Source organism: Ictidomys tridecemlineatus, chromosome 4 (assembly GCF_052094955.1).
Source record: "Ictidomys tridecemlineatus isolate mIctTri1 chromosome 4, mIctTri1.hap1, whole genome shotgun sequence".
Taxonomy (NCBI): domain Eukaryota; kingdom Metazoa; phylum Chordata; class Mammalia; order Rodentia; family Sciuridae; genus Ictidomys; species Ictidomys tridecemlineatus.
The window spans coordinates 202,907,987-202,926,232 of NC_135480.1; the positions used below are offsets into that span (position 1 = coordinate 202,907,987).

Genomic DNA, 18,246 nt, shown 5'->3' on the forward strand with positions numbered 1-18,246 from the left:
ATGGACCTGCGGACAGAAGGAAAATGGACAGATGGAAGCTGGAGCTGCAGATTCTGCCCAAGACAAAGTGATCCCACCAGAAGGCTGTAGGTGGCAGCAAGTGCCCCCAGAGCCCGGCTGTCAGACCACAAGCACGACTCTGGCTCTGCCCCTCACCAGGTGGTCCCACATCCCCCTGTACGGCCACATCCCTGCCAGAGCTGGAAGCCACTGTTGAAGCCGGCCTGGACCAGGCTCCACTCACCTGGGACCAGGTCCTGGGACGCAGGGCCACAGTGCAACTGAGGGTGCCAGCTGTGGGTGTGGGCACCATGTAGACACGGAGGAGGAAGCTGAAGCGTAGGTCACCCTCAGGGCTGGGGGACAGCATGCTCACACAGCTGCCCTTGGCTGCCCGGCCCTGGATGAGTTCCACGGTGTCTGCCTCAGGCCCCAAGTCTAGGTGGCAGCTGTCAAGCTGAAGCACGACCTCAGGGATCAATGGGGACATGCCCACCTGCATGGAGAGGTGGGGGGAAGGGTGTGGGCAGCTCTTCTTCACCCTCCACCTCTGTTCTTTGGAAATAGCCAGAAGGCAGAGTTCCCACCCCTGAATCCTCACAGTAGGACAGACAGGGTCTGCCTGGAGCAAATAGAAGGGTGACATCCAATCAGTGACTGAGAACAATACCATCCCCATCTGTCCCTCCCGAGCCCTCAGGCCAGCTCCCTCCTCTGGAAGTTTAATTTTGGTCTTTTCTGTAGCAATGTTGGAGAGAATCCGGAGGACTTGGGGAGTAACTGGGCCCACCTAATACCTGCACAAAGCCCTGCTGCCCCAGCTCGATGGTGCTGGAGGCCTGGAGGAAGTGTGGGCTGAGGTAGAGGCCCAGCCGGAAGGAGAGGCCATCTGTGTTGATGCACTGCACCTTTTTCTGTGGGAGCACAGGAGGGAGATTTGGTCAGGTGGGTGGCACCACCAGGAAGGAGGGGCGGGCTGGCAGCAGTCCTCTTGTCGCCTCCTTACCAGCTTCTTTCATACTGGGGACTGAACCCAGGGCCACTCTACCACTGAGCTACATCCCCAGCCCTTTTTTATGTTTTATTTTGAGACAGGATCTCCTTAAGTTGAATGATCTGCCCACAGCCACACAGCCAGGGCGTGCTACGACCCTCCGACCTGAGAGGCTGACGGCATAACCCACACAGCATCTACCGTGTACGGAAGGGGAGACTGAGGCACACTGGAAACACCTGGGTTGACAAGATCATGGCCCCAGCCCCCAGCACCAGACCCCCCCTCGACCAGGTGGCAGCATAGTGACCATCCATCTTACCCGAAGTGGTGATAAGCCAGATAGGAAATTGACCACCACCTGCAGAGACAGAACAAGGAGCTATTTAGAACTGGAAAGGACCCCAGAGGGTCTCCAACCCGACACACCCATCTTATGGTTGTGGCCAAACCGCACCTGTGCCACCGAGTGCCAGACCTTGTTCCCCCAAACACCCCTCAGCCTGGAGCACTGGGGGACAGTTGCAGGGACACCTTTCTGGCCCAGCCCTACCTCATTGCTGATCACGTGTGTGGTCACCTCCATGCCACAGCTGGAGTAGGTGCTGCGCAAGACGAGCTGATCAGTGCTGTCCTCAGCCTTGCAGCTGGGGTCCCAGAAGGTCAGGCCTGTGATGGTGCACCTGAGAGCCTGGGCCAGGGAGGGTGGCACTGTTAGGAGGCCCAGGCTCCCTGGGGCCGGACCCTTACTGCCAGCACCAAGGACTGCTCATGGCTCAGCAGTCCCAATCCCCAGCCCCTCTGCTCCTCTCCCCTTTGTGCGACCTCATCATCCTGAACCATTTAAGACAAAACTTTTCTTGAACTTCTTTTTTTTTTTTTTTTTTTTTTTTTAAGAGAGAGTGAGAGAGGGTGATAGAGAGAGAATTTTTTTTAATATTTATTTTTTAGTTCTCGGCGGACACAACATCCTTGTTGGTATGTGGTGCTGAGGATCGAACCCGGGCCGCACGCATGCCAGGCGAGCGCGCTACCGCTTGAGCCACACCCCCAGCCCCTTGAGCCACACCCCCAGCCCCTTGAACTTCTTTCTTTTTGGATTCCACCTTGTACTAAGCAATAATATCTGTGACTTCAAGAGTCTGATTTCCTTCATTAATATTTTTATTTTAATGTAAGTTTTAAACTAAAACCGTTCATTAGGGGTCCACGTATAATCATTGCTCACACCCCAGGGCATGCAGACCCTAGTGGCAGAATGCACCTTCAGATCTGGGGTGTGCAAACTTTTCCTATAAAGGACCGGACAGTAAATATCTCAGGGGTGGGCATATGGTCTTTGTCGTAATTGCCCAGCTTTGTTCTCATAGCCTGAAAGTAGCTGTAAATGACTGACTGTGTCTGTGTTCCAATAAAACCTTGTTCACACAGTCAACAGGCCAGAGTTTGCCAACCCATCTAGGAAGTATCAAATGCTAGAATTTCTGTCACCCTCGTAGGATCAGAGATTCTCAGAGTCTCAGAGTTGAGTGGGCAGCTGAGTCCAGCTAACCCACAAACCTACATCCACTCCTCAAGGACTGCCTCTGATTGCTTCTGAGTCCTAGCTCCCTGGGGCCACCTTAGCCTTCCAGGTGAGATGGCTCTCAGGGAAGTTCCAGCATCACATGGGCCTGAAATCAAACCTTCATGGGCCACATTCCCAAGTCAACGAGAAGGCAGTGGACTCTGGGTTTAGGATGAATCTGTTAGACCCTTCCACAGGTGTTTCACCTCTATGGCCTTAAAGAAAATGTGCATATTTGTGTGTGTGTGTGTGTATGTGTGAGAGAGAGAGAGAGAGGGAGAGAGAGAGAGAGAGAGAGATTAGGGATTGAAACTAAGGGCTCGTGCATGCTAACTAAGCTCATGCTCTACCACTGAGCTATATCCCCAGCTTTTGATTTTATTTTGAGACAGGGTCTCATTAAGTTGTCCAGACTCATCTTGAACTTGAGATCCTCCTACCTCAGCCTCCTAAGTGGCTAGGATTACAGGTGTGTGCCACTGTCCCTGCCCAATTTTTTTAAAATGTCCAAAAAGTTAAATAGCACTGCAATGGGGGCTGGGGGTGTAGCCGAGTGGTGGAGCGCGTGCTGAGTACATGTCAGACCCCGAGTTCCATCCCTAGCACTGAAAGCAAAACAGAATAAAAAGCCCCACTAGCCAAAATATAAAGAATATTTACAAATCAGAAGAAAGGGTGAAGACAGCTGGGCTCGGGGCTGTATGCCCGTGATCCCAGTGACTAGGGAGCCTGATGGAAGGAAGATCAAGTTCAAGGCAGCCTGGGCAATTTAACAAGATCCTCAGCAACTTAGTGAGACCCTGTCTCAAAATAAAAAATAAAAAGGACTGAGGATGTGACTCAGTGGTGAAGTGCCCCTGGGTTCAAACGCCAGTACCCAGAAATAAAGAGACAGAGCTACGCCCCCTCTCACTTCTAACCAAAGAATTATAAATTAAAAAAGAATGGAACACCATGTTCCACCTCCCACACGGGCAAAGGTCTTCTTTGTTTTTGTTTTTAATTACAGTCTAGAGAAAGAGAGATGTGGTCAAAGTACTCTCATAATCCAGCAGTGAAAATTCAAATCCTCTTTGGCAAAGCCAGTTGGCAACATGTATCAAAACTTCATAGATTTTGGGCTGGGGCTGTAGCTCAGTGGTAGAGCACTTGCCTCACAAGTGTGAGGCACTGGGTTGGATCCTAGCACCACATAAAAACAAATAAAGGCATTGAGTCCATATACAACTAAAAAAAAAAATAATAAAATAAAATTTAAAAAAATAATAATAAAAAACACTTCATAGACTTTGTTTTTTTTTTCAAAGAGAGAGAGAGAGAGAGAGAATTTTTAATATTTATTTTTTAGTTTTCAGCAGACACAACATCTTTGTTTGTATGTGGTGCTGAGGATCGAACCCGGGCCGCACGCATGCCAGGGGAGCGCGCTACCGCTTGAGCCACATCCCCAGCCCCATAGACTTTGATCCAGAAATCCCACCCATGTGGAAATCTATCCTTAAAAAACAGAAAACAGAGCTGGGGATGTGGCTCAAGCGGTAGCGCGCTCGCCTGGCATGCGTGTGGCCCGGGTTTGATCCTCAGCACCACATACCAACAAAGATGTTGTGCCCGCCAAGAACTAAAAAATAAATATTAAAAATTCTCTCTCACTCTCTGTCTCTCACTCTCTCTTTAAAAACAAAACAAAAAAACACCAATAAACAAGGCACTGTGGTGCAGGCCTGTAATCCTAGCATCTTGGGAGGCTGGGTCAGGAGGATTACAAATTTGAGGTCAGCTGAGCAACTTAGTGAGATCCTGTCTCAAAATTTAAAAAGTTAAAAAGAGCCCAGGATGTAGCCCAGTGGTAGGCACCCCTGGGTTCAATCCCTGGTATCTAAACAAAAGAAAAAAGAGAAGTTCTATGCAAAATGATATTTTCTGCATATTTATAATATAGAATTGGAAACAAATGTTTAACAAAGGAGGAGGAATTCATTATGACATGTCCATATAATAAAATAATATATGCTTGGTAATAATATAATTAGGCACAGGTGTCAAAGTTTCAAAAGTAGGTTAAGTGAGTAGGAGAAAAAAGCACCGATTATGATTACACTCATGAAAGAAACACAGAGAAATCACACCAGACAGCAACCCAACCGAAATATCAACAAGTCACTGTCTTTAGGAGATAAGATCAAGATTTTTTTCTTTTCTAAGTTTTGTTTATTTTTTTGTTTGTTTGTTTGTGCTGGGGATTGAACCCAGGGCCTTGTGCATGCAAGGCAAGCACTCTACCAACTGAGCTGTATCCGCAGCACCTTGTTCAGTTTTAAAGCTTTTTTTGTTTTGCTTTTGTTTGGGGGATTGAACCTAGGAGGCCTCATGTATGCTGGGCAAGCACTCTACCACTGAGCCATGTGCATTATTATTATTATTATTATTATTATTATTATTTTGTATCAGCAATTGAACTCAGGGGCACTGAACCATTGAGCCACATTCCCCAGCCCTTTTTGTATTTTATTTAGGGTCTCATTGAGTTGCTTAGGGCCTCGAAATTTAGCTGAGGCTGGCTTTGAACTCACAACTCTCCTGCCTCAGCTTCCAGAGCCGCTGGGATTACAGGTGTGGCCACTGCACCTGGCACACGCATTGTTTTTATTGTAAATACTCCTTTGTCAGTATGGCAGAGACCACATTGTGCCTGTTAAGTGTTATTATGTTAAGTGACCTCCCAGCTCAGCCAACTGTGGGATTAATGACCACCTGGTGTTATTTGCTGAGCTCTCTGTGCCACTCCTGTTTTCATGGTGAGAATTCAGTGAGTTTGGCCTCACTGAATTCTCGCCATGAGGTAGGTACCATTACCAATCACACTTTAAAGTGGGAATACAGGCTTGTAGAGAGAGGTGACTTGTCCCCCGCTGCCTGGGTGGGGCCCCAAGATTCTGAGGCCAGGGAGGGACTAGCTGTTAGAAGGCAGGCGGCTGGATTCTCTTACCTCCACCAGATCTTTCTTCAGTATCAGAGTCATGACGTCATGGGCGCACTTGGGCTGGATCAGGGACATGAGTAGCTCTGGGCTGCAGCTCTCCTTGGGAGGGGTGGTTGGGACCGGTGCAGGTGAGGTCTGTAGTCCACCGCCTGGGGGGCAGCAGGTGGTGGGCAAAGCAGGCAGTCACCCAAGTGACTGAGTTAACTCCCCTGCTGGGCTCTGTGGGGTCAGGCACCCATTCTGCTGGACAGCCCCGCTCTTCTAGGGTGCTCTTCTAGGGTTCGCCTGACTGTGTCTTTGTGGATGGGCGTGCCTTCCTACAGCCCCGTGGGTGGAGCTATGCTCACTGTTCCTTTGTAATCTAACCCCTTGCCCTGTTTGGGATAGAACGTTCCATGGAAGTGCCTTGTGTGTGTCCCCTTCTCTTACTGTGCCCTTGGGTGTGGCCTACCCAGGTGTCAGTCATCTGCTGACAGTGGACATCCTGAAGCTAGACTCAGCCCCTGAAACCCGACCCCTGGCCTTATTTGAATAGCTTCTCCTCAATAAAAGGGGTCAGCAGGTGCTCTCGCTCTCTCTCTTCCTGTGGACCCTTAAGGTCAGAGGAGCCGTCACAGCGACCCCAAAGAAAAAGGTATTTGTGTCTCTTTGTGGTTATTTCGTGCAGCTCAGTCAGCCCAGTTCAACTGGAGTGACCCCTGAGCCTTTTAGTCGCGAGAACAGAAACCCGGCAACCGACCACTCATGATGCGCTGGCACTATGCTGTCGGGAGGCCAGCTATTCATTGTCCCCATGCTGCAGAGGAGGACAATGAGGCCCAGAGAGGTCGGTGCAACTTGGCCAAACTTCCAGGACAAGTGATCCGAGGCCGGCCGGGGAAAGGGGCAGGAGAGGGGCTGGCTCACCACAGCTGGGGTCCCGCAGCGAGACAGCGCTGGCCAGAGGGATCTCCACGAAGGAGGCCACGACGCTGGCGTTGAGCGTCCGGGCCTCTCCCAGCAGGCCTTGGGGTGTATCTGGGAGCACAAAGCCACGGATGTTCTTCTCTGGAAAGATCTTGAAGGAGTACTCGCCAGTGGTCTACAGGCCAGGAGAGAGCAGAGCTGGGAGTCAGGGTGCAGTCGGGCCGGTGGCAGGCCAGGGACCCGCAGGCCAGGCAGGGTGATGCCAGGCCTCCGTCCTGCTCTTCCTGGTCCCCTGTTTGCTCTGCCCGGCCACCTTCCCCTGTCTATTGTCTCCTTTGTCCTTGAACTCAGCTCAGGGTTCACCTCTCCAGGAAGCCCTGGACCCTGTGCTCTGGGTTAGAGGGCTGCCTAGAGCATCAGGGAAGGCTGCCAGGAGGAGGTGACCTCTGGGTGAAGATCTGAAGGAAGGACAGGTGATGGACACAGGCAGAGCCCTGGGAGCAGAACTATCCTGCCTGAAGCCCCGTGGGGTTCGGTGCCTGCAGACGGCCTGAAGGCAGAGGCGAGAAGGCGGGTGAGACTTACCCAGATCTGCATGTTGTGGTTGGCGTCGATGAGCCAGGACACGTCGGGTGGGCCCTGCAGGATGAGGATGGCGTCGGGATCCCTGGAGGTGCAGCTCAGCTCCACCTTCACTGTCACGGTCCGGGGCCTGCAGCGAGACCCACAGGTCAGCAAGGGTGGAACACGGGGAACGCGGGGTCTGACGGCGACCGTGGGCTGGGACTGGGACTGGGCCTTGGCGTCCAGGGGGCAGCAGCTGCGTTCTTCCCTGGCCCGGTGGGGGACGATGGGACTGGGTGGGTCGGGTGGGCTCTGGGCCCCACGAGGGGCGCCTGGGCGGGCCTGGCGCGGGGCGGGCACCCTTACCCGGCTCCAGCACCGGGCAGCACCCGCACGATGTGCGCCTCCTTGTGGCCGGCCACGCCCTCCAGGCGGCAGCCCCGGACCGGAGCAGGGGCCCGCGGCTGCCATTCGAGGGTGCGGCCCATGTCCCAGCCGGCTTCCAGCAAACAGAAGGATGGTAACTTCAGGGCTGCAGAGACAAACGCACCTCAGTCCCCTCCAGGGCAACCTGGCTCCCGTATACACAGGGCTCCACCTTCACCCAGCCCAAGGCAGAGATGGGCAGGCAGCATGGAGCCTCAAGGGTGGGGCCTGGGAGGACCCAGGTCCAAACCTCGCCTCCAGCACTTACCTTCTGAGCCACCCTGTGCATGTCCCAGGGCCTCTGTTTCTTCATCTGTCAATACAAGGTTAATACAAGGAATGAGTCCATGGAGATACAGCCTGGCCACCACCCCCGTGCATCCTTCCTCTCTCATCTTTCCTATAGCTCCTACCAAAACCCAATATTATAGAATTTCTCTCTTTACATGTTTATTGTCATCTCCCTCATCAGAGTGGCAGCTCCAGGAGAGGGGAGTCTGTCCCCACAGAGCATCCGAGTGCCTAGCAAACTTGGCACACAGTAGATGCACAATGAATAACGTGAAAGTGCTGGGGGATTGGGGGCTTAAAAAAAAAAAAAAAAGAGGAAAACCTGTCATTTCCCATAGTTCAGTCTGATACTTGGTGAAGGAGGAATCGCTGTCCCCAAAGGGCACTGCCTTGCTGTGGGTGGCCCAGGGCAAATCATATCCCGCTCGGGATCTTTCGCGCCTTAGTCTGAGGAATGGATCAGAGGTGCTCAGATTCCTCCAGAGCTGGACGGAGCCCAGAGTGGCTGCAGGGGAAGCTGACCTTGGCCCAGCCGCAGCAGGACACTGCTGGGGTCCTCCAGCGCCGCAGCTGAGGTGATGGGGCCCTTTGTAGCCGCCCAGTCAAGGATCTGGCTCTTGGCGGTAAAGGATGGCAGCTCTGTGTGGTTGGCTCCCCAGAGCTCTTGGCAGATGACCAGTTTGGGGTTCTGGGGAGACAGAGAGTGCTCAGTCCTTTCTGTCCTGTGCAGGAAGTTAGGGAATAATTTGGGGAGTCTGCCCTTTGGTTGAGAAGAGTCCAGGGCCGAAAGTGTGGAGGCTGGTGGATCTGCAGTCATCCCAGAGCCCCCAAGGGCTCCCCCACCCCTGCCAATCTGCTCTGTCTTCCACACCTGGGGGCTGTAAGGACACATATCCTTCTTCATCCACCTGTCCAAACATGGCCCCGCTGGGGTTCTACCCATTGAACCCACATGAAATGACATCTGGCTACCTTCTGTCCTCCTCTACACTCTGGCCCATCCCTGCACAGGGCTCCACATGCAGGAGGCACCAAGAAATATTTGTCTGAGTTGGTGCTGGACTCGGGGCTCAGCGTCGGGGGGCCTTCCATACCAGCTTCACCCTGCCACCCGGCTCCCTGAACATGGGAAGGAAGGGAGAACAGGAATGGATGAAGAAATGAAAGAATGAAGGAGACGGGGTGGTCCTGCTTTGGGGGACCTCATCATTTGGAAACCAGATATGCATCAAGTCACTGGAAGCCAAAGAAGCCAGAGGATGTCATTTAATAAGGAACAGAGGAGCGAGATGGGTCCCCTGGTTGGAAGGACTGGGAATCTAGGAAGCTCCCACACCTCCCCATCTTCCTGCCAGTGCCCCGGGGGAGGAGCTGGTGGGCTGGGCAAGGAAACTAGGGGGGATTCAGAGGAAGCTGTTGGGGCCACTGGTTCCTTTGTATTCCATCTCCAAGGCCAAGGCCTTGGGCTGAAGCAGCAGCAGCAGCAGCAGCAGCAGCAGGGTTTCATGTTAGATATTAAGGAGGACTGCCTGTCAGTGACAGTAGGTAAGACACCATAGAATGATCCCTCTAGAATAGAGCCCACAACCCTCTCTGCAGAAATTAACTAGGGGGCAAAGTGATCCATGGGTGAGGACCACAGGTCCCTTGGTGGGAAAGACTGGGACTGGATGGTGGTTTAAAAATGGGGGCCGGCTAGAGTCGTCAGTAAAATGGGACTTCAGCAGGGATCCAGAGCTCAACGTTGTCAGTGTCAGTCGCCTGGCTCCGGGTCTGACGCTCAGGCCCACCCAGCTCCCGGGCTCGCAGGTAGACTCAGCCCCCGAGGCTGCGGCCACCTTCAGCACGGACCATGGTCCTGCAGGCGCAGCCTCCACCCCAGAAGAGCAGGGAGAGGGAGGGAGAGGAGCCACGGCAAGCCCCGCCCCGACCGGCCTCGGTTTCCCTCTGGACTAACTTGGGGCGGCCCAGCTCTTCCCTGCCCACTGCCCTGGCCCTGGGCCCTGGGAGCTGTCCGTGACTTTCTCCCTCCGCCAGGGGCTTTCCATGCTGGCTTCGCTGCATCCAGATTCTTCCCCGGCCGCCCATCTCCGACTTCTGCCCTCTGCCTGTCTCTAGCCGTGCCAGGCCCGAGGCCGGTCCTGCCCCCACCCCAGTCTCTCTGGTGTCCCTCCCCCGCCCCGCTGGCCGCCCTTCAGTGTCTTTCTGTGCCTCCCCTGTCCTCTCTGCTGCCTCCTGGCCTGCTCTGCTCTCTCCTCTGCTTTCTCATCTGCAAGACAGCTGCTCACATCTGGGGCCACTTCCCAGGGCCCTCCCTGTGTTGGAGGCCCTGCTGACCGGCCGCAGGCTCCCCGCAGTGGGACAAAGCCCACGGGTCCTTTCTCTTCGTGGATGTGTCTAACACTTAAGAGTTGAGCTTTTAAAACATATATATATTTTTTTCTCCAACGTGAGCCCTGTCAATTAGGGCTACCTCCCAAATTCAGCAAAGTATAAAGAACCAAATCAGAGTCTCTCCTGATCCCATGTCCCTTTCCTAACCACTGTTAACACATCGTTAGCTTTCCTCGTGACCCTTTTCCTCTGTACTTAAACATTTTCAAATATCTTCTAACTTTATCAAAGACAATGAAAATGTTATTTGATGGGATATCATTGGGCACGCTGAGGACCACGGCTGGCCAGGTTGTACAGCAGCCTGACTCCCACTTGGTCTGGGTTCTTTTGTCTCAGGTCTTGCCACCCTCTGGTGTCTCTTGGTCAGAGTCCATCAGTCACCTGGCAGGGCCCTGGTGAGTCGAGCAAGGCTGTAGGGGCAAGAGACCCTGGCCAGGGCCTTGGCCTGAGTTTTTTGGGGTGATGCACTCACGTAGGCCAAGTGGAGTGGGATTCCCAGAGCCTGGAGCTGCAGCAAGACGCTCTTGTTCGCCACGAGAACCAGAAGCACTTCCCGATGCCGGGTGCCATTTTGCTTGGAGGCCTGGAGGGTCAGCTCCAACTTTGCCAACTCCTGGGAGGGGACAGGGAGACGCACAGACCAGTCAGACTTGCACAGCCGGGGCCACTCGGCTAAGCAGTGAAGGCTTCCACTCCACTCTCCCCACTCAGTTTGGTTTCTCTTGGTTACCTGTGAGTAGAGTCAGGCCCCCCAGGATGTGCCAGAAAATATATCAAATGAATGAATGAAATTAGTCCCAGCAAATCCCAAAGGAGAGAAAAAAATTGGGATGAGCCCAAACTTCTCAATAGTCAATCAAGATTTATGACTTCCATTGATTACCTGCTGTGTCCGGGCCTGTGGGCCCTGTGTGCATAGTTAGTGACTGCTCCCCCATTGTCCCCTCTCCCTCTATTTTCGACCCTGGTGCAGAGATTCTGCTTTCAGCCCACAGTTGCTCTCCTAAGAGCTGGGGTGCAGCTCAGTGGTAGAGCATGTGCTTAGCATGCAGATCCCAGCCAAGGAACCCAACCAGTGGATGGGAGACCCACCCTCCACTCCTTGGGAGACACTCTAGAACCAAATGTGTTTCGAATTCCCCTTTTAGTTTGCAGTATTCCTCTTATCTCACTATTTTAAAGTGCTAAGATGCCAGTCTCTATAATACCATTATTTTAATATAAAAATGTGAAGTGGAATTCATTTTATTTCTGACAAATTTTTAGGTGTTTTTTTCTTTTTTGTTTTTGTTTTTTTATGCTGGGGCTAGAATCCAGGGCCTCATGTATGCTAAGCATAGGTTTTACCGCTGAGCTACACCCCCAGCCTGCAGAAAAGTTTTAACTGATGGGGGGCTGGAGGTGTGGCTCAATGGTACAGTGCTTGCTTAGCATGTGTGAAGCCCTGGGTTTGATCCCCAGCTACAAGAGCAAAAAACAAAAGATGTTTTTAAATTGATGTAATTATGTTTTCATGACAGCAACAGTAAAATCCACACTTACACATGGCTTTCTATGTGCCAGGACTATTCTAAGTATTTTCCATTAACTCATTTAATTCCTGAAACAACCCTTTATTATTCTCAATTGCAGATGAGGAAACTGAGGCCCAGAGGCGCAGTCATTTGCCCATGATTGCACAGCAAATAAGCTGGGGCTGGGATTCGGACCCAGGCAGGCCTCTGCTCTGAACTCCTGCCATATTTTTCTACATCTTATGACCAAGAAGTAAAAGATGACAGTGATCCACAGGGCATAACTTCTGTGGAGAGTGACCTCCGCTCTGCCCCGTGGCTTTCTGAGCAGGCAGGGTGTGAATGGCTGAGGAGCAAGAATGAAGAGACAGCTCAGGACCCCAGAGCCCCACGACTCTCCAGGACAAAGACAGACCTGGAAGCGCTTTCCTGTGCTTCCAGAGCCAGCAGCTCCCAGACAAAAGCTTGTGGCCAAGAGCTGACCCCCAAAGTCTCCTCCCTCCATCAGAAGGGACAAGCGATTTCAAGATGGAAACACCATGGAAAGTGTGGGGATTCACATCAGATTGCATTTCCCCAGCGGACGCCACCGAGCCAGAGACAGCAGGTCAGACCCTGGAAAAATCTGCTCAGAAATATTTCCGCTACTCAATAATAACACTGTAATCACTCTTTGTGTTCAAGTTCACTCTTTAAAACAAACAAAAAAGAGAGCAAACACTGTGACTTCATCTTCAGTGTTTCACAAATCGGCTCTGTCCCTTTGGAGGGCTCTTTAGGCAATTATTCTTCAATAGTGATTCTCACGCTGGTTTACAGCAGGAGAGGAGGCTTCCCGTGTATGTGCGCATCGGTTCGCATCTCGTTTTCTAATGGGTTTATAACGCCATTTCAAAGCATCTGTTTCATCAGTTTTTTAAAATATTGTGCATTCTAAACACTTGAATAACTAATTGCTGGATTTAAGGCCATCTTTTATGAAATGCAAAATATCTAACTGTCAGAACCAGCATTTGGCTCCAAGGCTGTGATCACTGCTTAGACCTGACCAAAGGGAAGTGCAAGCCACCTCGCTGGTGTGGAGACCAGGCCTGGTGCTCTGTCCCGTGTCCTGTGAAACCATCAACTATGGGCACACAACTGTGCCTATCCACAAACCACTCAGGTTCTTCTCTGAATGGGTGAATTTTACCTCAATAAAGTTGTTACGAAAAACAACCAAGTGCTAGTGATTTCCCGGGGTTCGACCTCGCCCGGTCTGCCCCTGCGCTGAGCACATGGCAGCGCTTCTGATCAAAGCAGGAACAGGTGTCCTCCCATCTCACCGATGGGGAAATAGAGGCTCAGGAGGAAGCTGCAGAGGCAACTGCAGGCAAAGCCGAACCCCGGGCCCGTCAGCCTGGGTCCGAATGGAGGTCCAGGCCCTGGACCATGCCCTTCTCTCAAATACACCTCAGTGACACTTGTTTGTCCCCACCCTGAGAGGAGAACTTCAAGGGGTACATATGGCAGAGAGATGGGCCCCATGACTTGGCAGATTGCAGCCAGGGAACACCAGTGGATGGGGAAAGCCGTCCTCTGTCCCTTGGTGGACACCCGCGAGCTGTGGGAGCCAGGCTCTTCTTGGAGGAAAGAACCCTGTGTGATGGGACCAGCTGCTACCGCGACACCGCCGGTGCCTCCGGGCCTCAGTTTCCTTGCCTGTGAAATGGGAATATGGCTGGAAAGCAGAAGCAGGCCTGGCTCTGCTGAAAGGAAGTGAAGAAAGGGCGATGGAGGTCAGGGCCCGGTCAGCTGGGGGTCAGAGGGTTAGGAGGCTAGAGCTTTGTGACATTTGTCACATACTCAGTTCTTCTCCCAGGGCTCCTAAGCCAAACCCACCACTGCCTTGTCACCAAGACTTTCCTGTTCAGTTGGGGGACAGGGAGGCTGAGGCCAAAAGCGGGGGGTCAGTCTCCTGCCAGGATCACACACGAGTGGTTTGGATACTGGGGGGGAGGCTGGAAAGCGGGGCTCTTGGGGTCCCAGAGCTCCCAGGCCTCGCTGAGGGCCAACTGGTTACCAGAAGACCCAGTCGGGTTTCCATAGCAAACATTTCCATCCCCAAAGCCTGACTCACCGGCAGCCACTCGCACGCACCCGACTTCCCTTCTCTGTGCCCCCAGAGGCAAAGAGAGGGGCCCGCCTGCCCCTGCCCCAGGCTCCCAGTCTTCTAGGTGAGATCCTGGGACTCCAGGGCCCAGGCATGGCGGGCAGGCCAGCCAGCCCCTTGCCCCCGGCCCTGCAGGCTGGGCCTGCCCGACCCTTCCCTGAACTTGTGGGCGGGAGGTGAGTTGCTATTTTTGTGCCCACAGATGCCATTGTGGGGCCAGCGGTTGGAAGTGGGACGGGGGATTTCAGAGAGGAGGCCCTGAGTGCTAGTAGCCACTTATAGAAAGCCGCTTCCAGCAATTCTTCTAGGAGTGGAGTCTCGGGGCTGCCCGCAGCCCCCACCCTCAGGGCCAGCCGGAGGCGGTCACATTGGAGCCAGCCGTCCCTCCGTCCACCCAGCAGACTCAGACAGTGCATACAGGAAGGGTGGCCGGGGAAAGGGGTCAGAGCCAGACAGACCCGAATTCAAATATGTGTACTCAGTCATTAGCCTGTGACCCTGGACAGTCCTCCTGGGCCTCAGTTTCATGATATGGAAAATGGGCTGACAATACGCCCCCCCTCACAGACTCACAAGGATGCTGTGTGACTCTGCCACAGAGTGGACTGTCCAGTGCCCAGCTAGGCGTGGCTGGCCCTCTGTGGATGTGGGTCTTGCATCCACAAATTTGAACAACCACAGATAATTTTTTTTTTTTTAAGGAGACAGGGTCTTCCTATTTCCCTAGACTGGCCCTGAACTACTGAGCTCAAGTGATCTTTCTGCTTAGCTGGGACTTCCAGGAATGTGCCACCAAACAGCTCCAAAATATGTATGTGTGTGTGTGTATGTATATATATAATTTAAATTGTGTCTGTGCTGGACATTTATGAGCTTTCTTGCTTTCTTTCTCTCACTCTCTCTCTCTCCCCCTTTTTTAAAAAATTTTTTTGGTATGAGAGGGGGTGCTTTGTCACTGAGCCACATCCCCAGTCTTTTTATTTTTTATTTTGAGACAGGGTCTCGCTAAAGTGCTGAGGCTGACTTTGAAATTGTGATCCTCCATGATCAGCCTCCCGAGACGCTGGGATGACAGGCATGTGCGGGGCGCCTGGCAGGGCTTTTCTTTCTGTTACTATCTGTGTGTCCCTGGCATTGTGGCAGGTTTTATAATAATCTGGAGACACTTTAGAGTGGAGCAGAGCATTGCTCAGGTATGTGCAAGACCACACCCCTCCACCCAGGGCCTTGAGCATCTCTGGATTCTGGTGTCATCGGAGGGGATCCTGGAACCCATCCCCCCAGGGACACCGAGGGATGGCAGCACAGGGGCACTCGCCCAGGGCAGTGCCACAGCTTTGGATGTCAGACTTGGGCAGCAGGTAGTGGGAGCTGTGACACGCCACAGGGAGGTGTCTGCTCCCATCTGCCCGGGGGAGTCAGGCTCAGTGCTATTCAGGAACTGGGTGTCTCCTGCATTCCCGCCGGCCTCCTGGGGGTCCCTCAGCACTTAGCATTTGGGAGTCCTGGTCTCCAGCCAGGTGGCCACAGAGGGGGCTTCCAGAATCCCTGGAGAGAGATGTTCTCCCCACCCCCACAGTGGGGCCTCCGCTCCCTCCAGCCCTTCTGGGGGTCAGCTGGGGCTCTCCTTGCCTCCCCTGACTCTCTTTCCTGCCAGAGAGGCCGGCTAGGGGGCTTCTGCTCCCCCCAATGGGGATGGGAGATGGTACAGCAGAGAACAGAGTTAACCCCTGAACAACCAAAGACCCAGGCACTCAAGTGGCAGATGACAGATGCTTATGCTCATCTATCTTCTCCTCCTCCTTTCTTTCCTCCCTCCCTCCCTCCCTCCCTTCCATCATCCACACATCATCCAGCAGGTATCCAACCCCAGGCTGACTTGGAACTGGCCACGGGGGACACTGTGAGAGACAAGCACAGTCCCTGCCCAGCACATCTGACCCCTGCCCACCCAGGCCCCTGGGTCAAGTCCGCCTCTCACATTTGAAAATCCTGGAACAAGAATATGATGGCAGCTGCCAGCCCCAGCCCCGCTCCTGTCTCTGCACCCTCCTTCTGACAGCACAGCAAGGACGCTCAGGTGTCCACAAGTGAACAGCCCCCCATATGCCCAAACTCTGCCATCCTACCCCCAATAGCCAACCCCACCACCCTTCAAGCCGAGGGAAGCTGCCCCTCCCAGAAAAAGGACAAGAAAGAGCCACACCAGATGTGAAGGCCATGCCCATAATCCCAGCAACTCAGGAGGCTGAGATGGGAGGATTGCAAGTTCAAGGCCAGCCTCAGCAACTTAGCAAGACCCTGTCTCAGAATTAAAAAACAAAAAGGGCTGGGGATGTGGCTCAGTGGAGGAGCACCCTGAGTTCAATCCCCAGTACCCCCCCAGAAAAAACCCATGCAGCCCTAGGATAAGGGCTGTGTCACTGGGTAAGGAACTCAGGGACCCTCGTATCCAGAGCAGAAGCCAGAGAGGAGGGTGAGGTGCAGGTGGGCACACCCCTTTGTCCACACAGTCTCCCTACCCTGGAGGAGGGATCAACTGGAAGATGGCCATCCAGAGGTCACTCATTCTGGGGCCCAGGGTGGGGGCCCCTTGTCCCGGCCTGGGCTGCACTACCTTCCATAGCCCCTTCCCAGGAGGATCTGGGGAGCCTGGGGTCCTTACTGGGTCACCTTCTCTGCCCCCCCCCCCAGGCTGAGTCAGTTCCCAGCCCTGGCCCTCCTCTGCCTAGGCGTGGGTGGGGTGTCTTTGACTCGCCCGCCCCGTTTGCTGGGAGTGGGGTGAATCAGCGGCCGACCGGGCTCTGCCCCGGCCTGGCTGCTGGGGCTCGGTGAGGAAGACGCGGATCAGCGCAGCGGGTCTGACGGGAATTGCTGAGACACCAGGCCGGCTTCCTGTCTCCCGGGTCAGGATGTGATCCCGGCTCCCTCCCGGAATCCAGGCTCCGGCCTGCCCTTCAGGGACCAAGCAGATAAAGCCCCTGTCCAGCAGCCCCCGGGTGCGTCTGCAGACCACCCCGACGCACACGCACACGCACTGCGCCTCCCGCTGCCTGGGGCTCTCCACGGCCCCTGCTCAGACGAGGGCCACCCACCCACAGGAAGTCTGAAGGTTTTGAGGCCACGCAGAGATGGTTGGGAAGCCGCTTTCTGTGCCAGGATTGACGAAGGCGGCAGTAGGTCGGGAGGGGTCTGGCTGGCTGCTGAGCCAGCGCCACCCCACAGAGCCACCAGCCCAAGTCTCTGGCCTCAGGGTCTTGACCTCACCAAGGGCCTAGCCTCTAAAAGCCTTTTCCCTCATGCCCCTCTCTTCATGTTCAGTGTTTGTCCCTGTCCCCTGAAGTCACCCACAGGCCCCTGCCCCCCTGCCCCCTTGCCAATCCCATCACTCAATTCCAGGGCTGCCAATGTCTACCTGCCCGCCCATGAGTGGCATGGGGCAGGAAGGGCCTGGCTCTCCTTTCTCTCTGTATCCTCAGTGCCCAACACAGGGCGGGCCACAGAGCAGGCATCTGGTGAGAGCGGGTGGAGGGGCCCGTGGAGCTGTGGACCCATTGCTGGGGGCTGCCTGGGGAGGAAGGTGCCTTGGAAGCCACAGCTTCCTCAGCGCAGGACTTGGAAGGATTGTGGGTCAATCTTGGAACAAGGAGCTTGGTACAGAGGCCCAGCCCCATGGGGCTGGACTACAGTTAGCCTCTCTGAAAATGGATTCCTGGCCTCTGCCTCTTCTCCCTGCAGGGGTGTTAACGGGGAAGACGCAGACCCTAGAGAGAAGCAATGATACTAACAACAACCGTGACTGCATGCCACACGCAGGCTCTGGGCAGGCCCTGGGCTCTTTTTTGAGACAGAGTCTCACTAAGTTGCCCAGGCTGGCCTCAAACTAGTCATCCTCCTGCCTCAGCCGCCCGAGGCACTGGGATCATAGGCAGGCACCACTGCATCTGGCTGCGCTCAGTATTTTGCCTGCACGATCCCCCGAGATGCTCAGAGCAACCTTGTGAGGTAGGGGCCATCATCATCTCCAGCTTCTCATGGAAAGACCCAGGTCGGGTAGGTGGCTCAAAGCGACGGACCCAAAAGAGGTCAGCCAGAGCTCTACAGGGGACCGTCTGGCTCCAGAAACGGAGCTCTTATTGTTGTTGTTGCTTTGTTTTGTTTTGAGATGGTGACTGGAGAAGTTACCTCCATCTCCTGAGCTCAAAAGATCCTCCTGTCTCAGCCTCCAGAAATAGCTGGGACTACAAGGGCACGCTCGTCAGCAGCCCAGCTAGGACCTGTGCTCCTGGCCCTGCCCGGGCTCACACTTGAGCAGATGCCAGGCTGCGGTCAGGTTCTGCAGCTCTGTGATTCTTGGTGAGACCCTCAAGACAAGAAGGGTGTGTGGGGGTCCGCCCCTTGCACTCCAAGTACACTGCAAGGTGTGACCAGTGACAGACCCAGGGCTGGGTG

General features: G+C 54.1%; 1 protein-coding gene across 1 annotated transcript in view; it reads right to left on the reverse strand.

Annotated features, from left to right (window-relative positions):
- The window catches only part of Eng (endoglin), a 31,664-nt gene that overhangs the window by 2,645 nt on the left and 10,773 nt on the right, over positions 1–18,246 (reverse strand). Inside the window, exons 3-13 of the mRNA XM_005321001.5 lie at positions 10,601–10,741; positions 8,254–8,419; positions 7,709–7,753; positions 7,381–7,546; positions 7,036–7,162; positions 6,451–6,625; positions 5,551–5,693; positions 1,548–1,685; positions 1,317–1,355; positions 798–914; positions 245–496 (exon numbers count right to left, since the gene is read on the reverse strand). Coding sequence (XP_005321058.2) covers positions 245–496; positions 798–914; positions 1,317–1,355; positions 1,548–1,685; positions 5,551–5,693; positions 6,451–6,625; positions 7,036–7,162; positions 7,381–7,546; positions 7,709–7,753; positions 8,254–8,419; positions 10,601–10,741 — 1,509 coding nt within the window. The remainder of the gene's footprint in view (positions 1–244; positions 497–797; positions 915–1,316; positions 1,356–1,547; positions 1,686–5,550; positions 5,694–6,450; positions 6,626–7,035; positions 7,163–7,380; positions 7,547–7,708; positions 7,754–8,253; positions 8,420–10,600; positions 10,742–18,246) is intronic.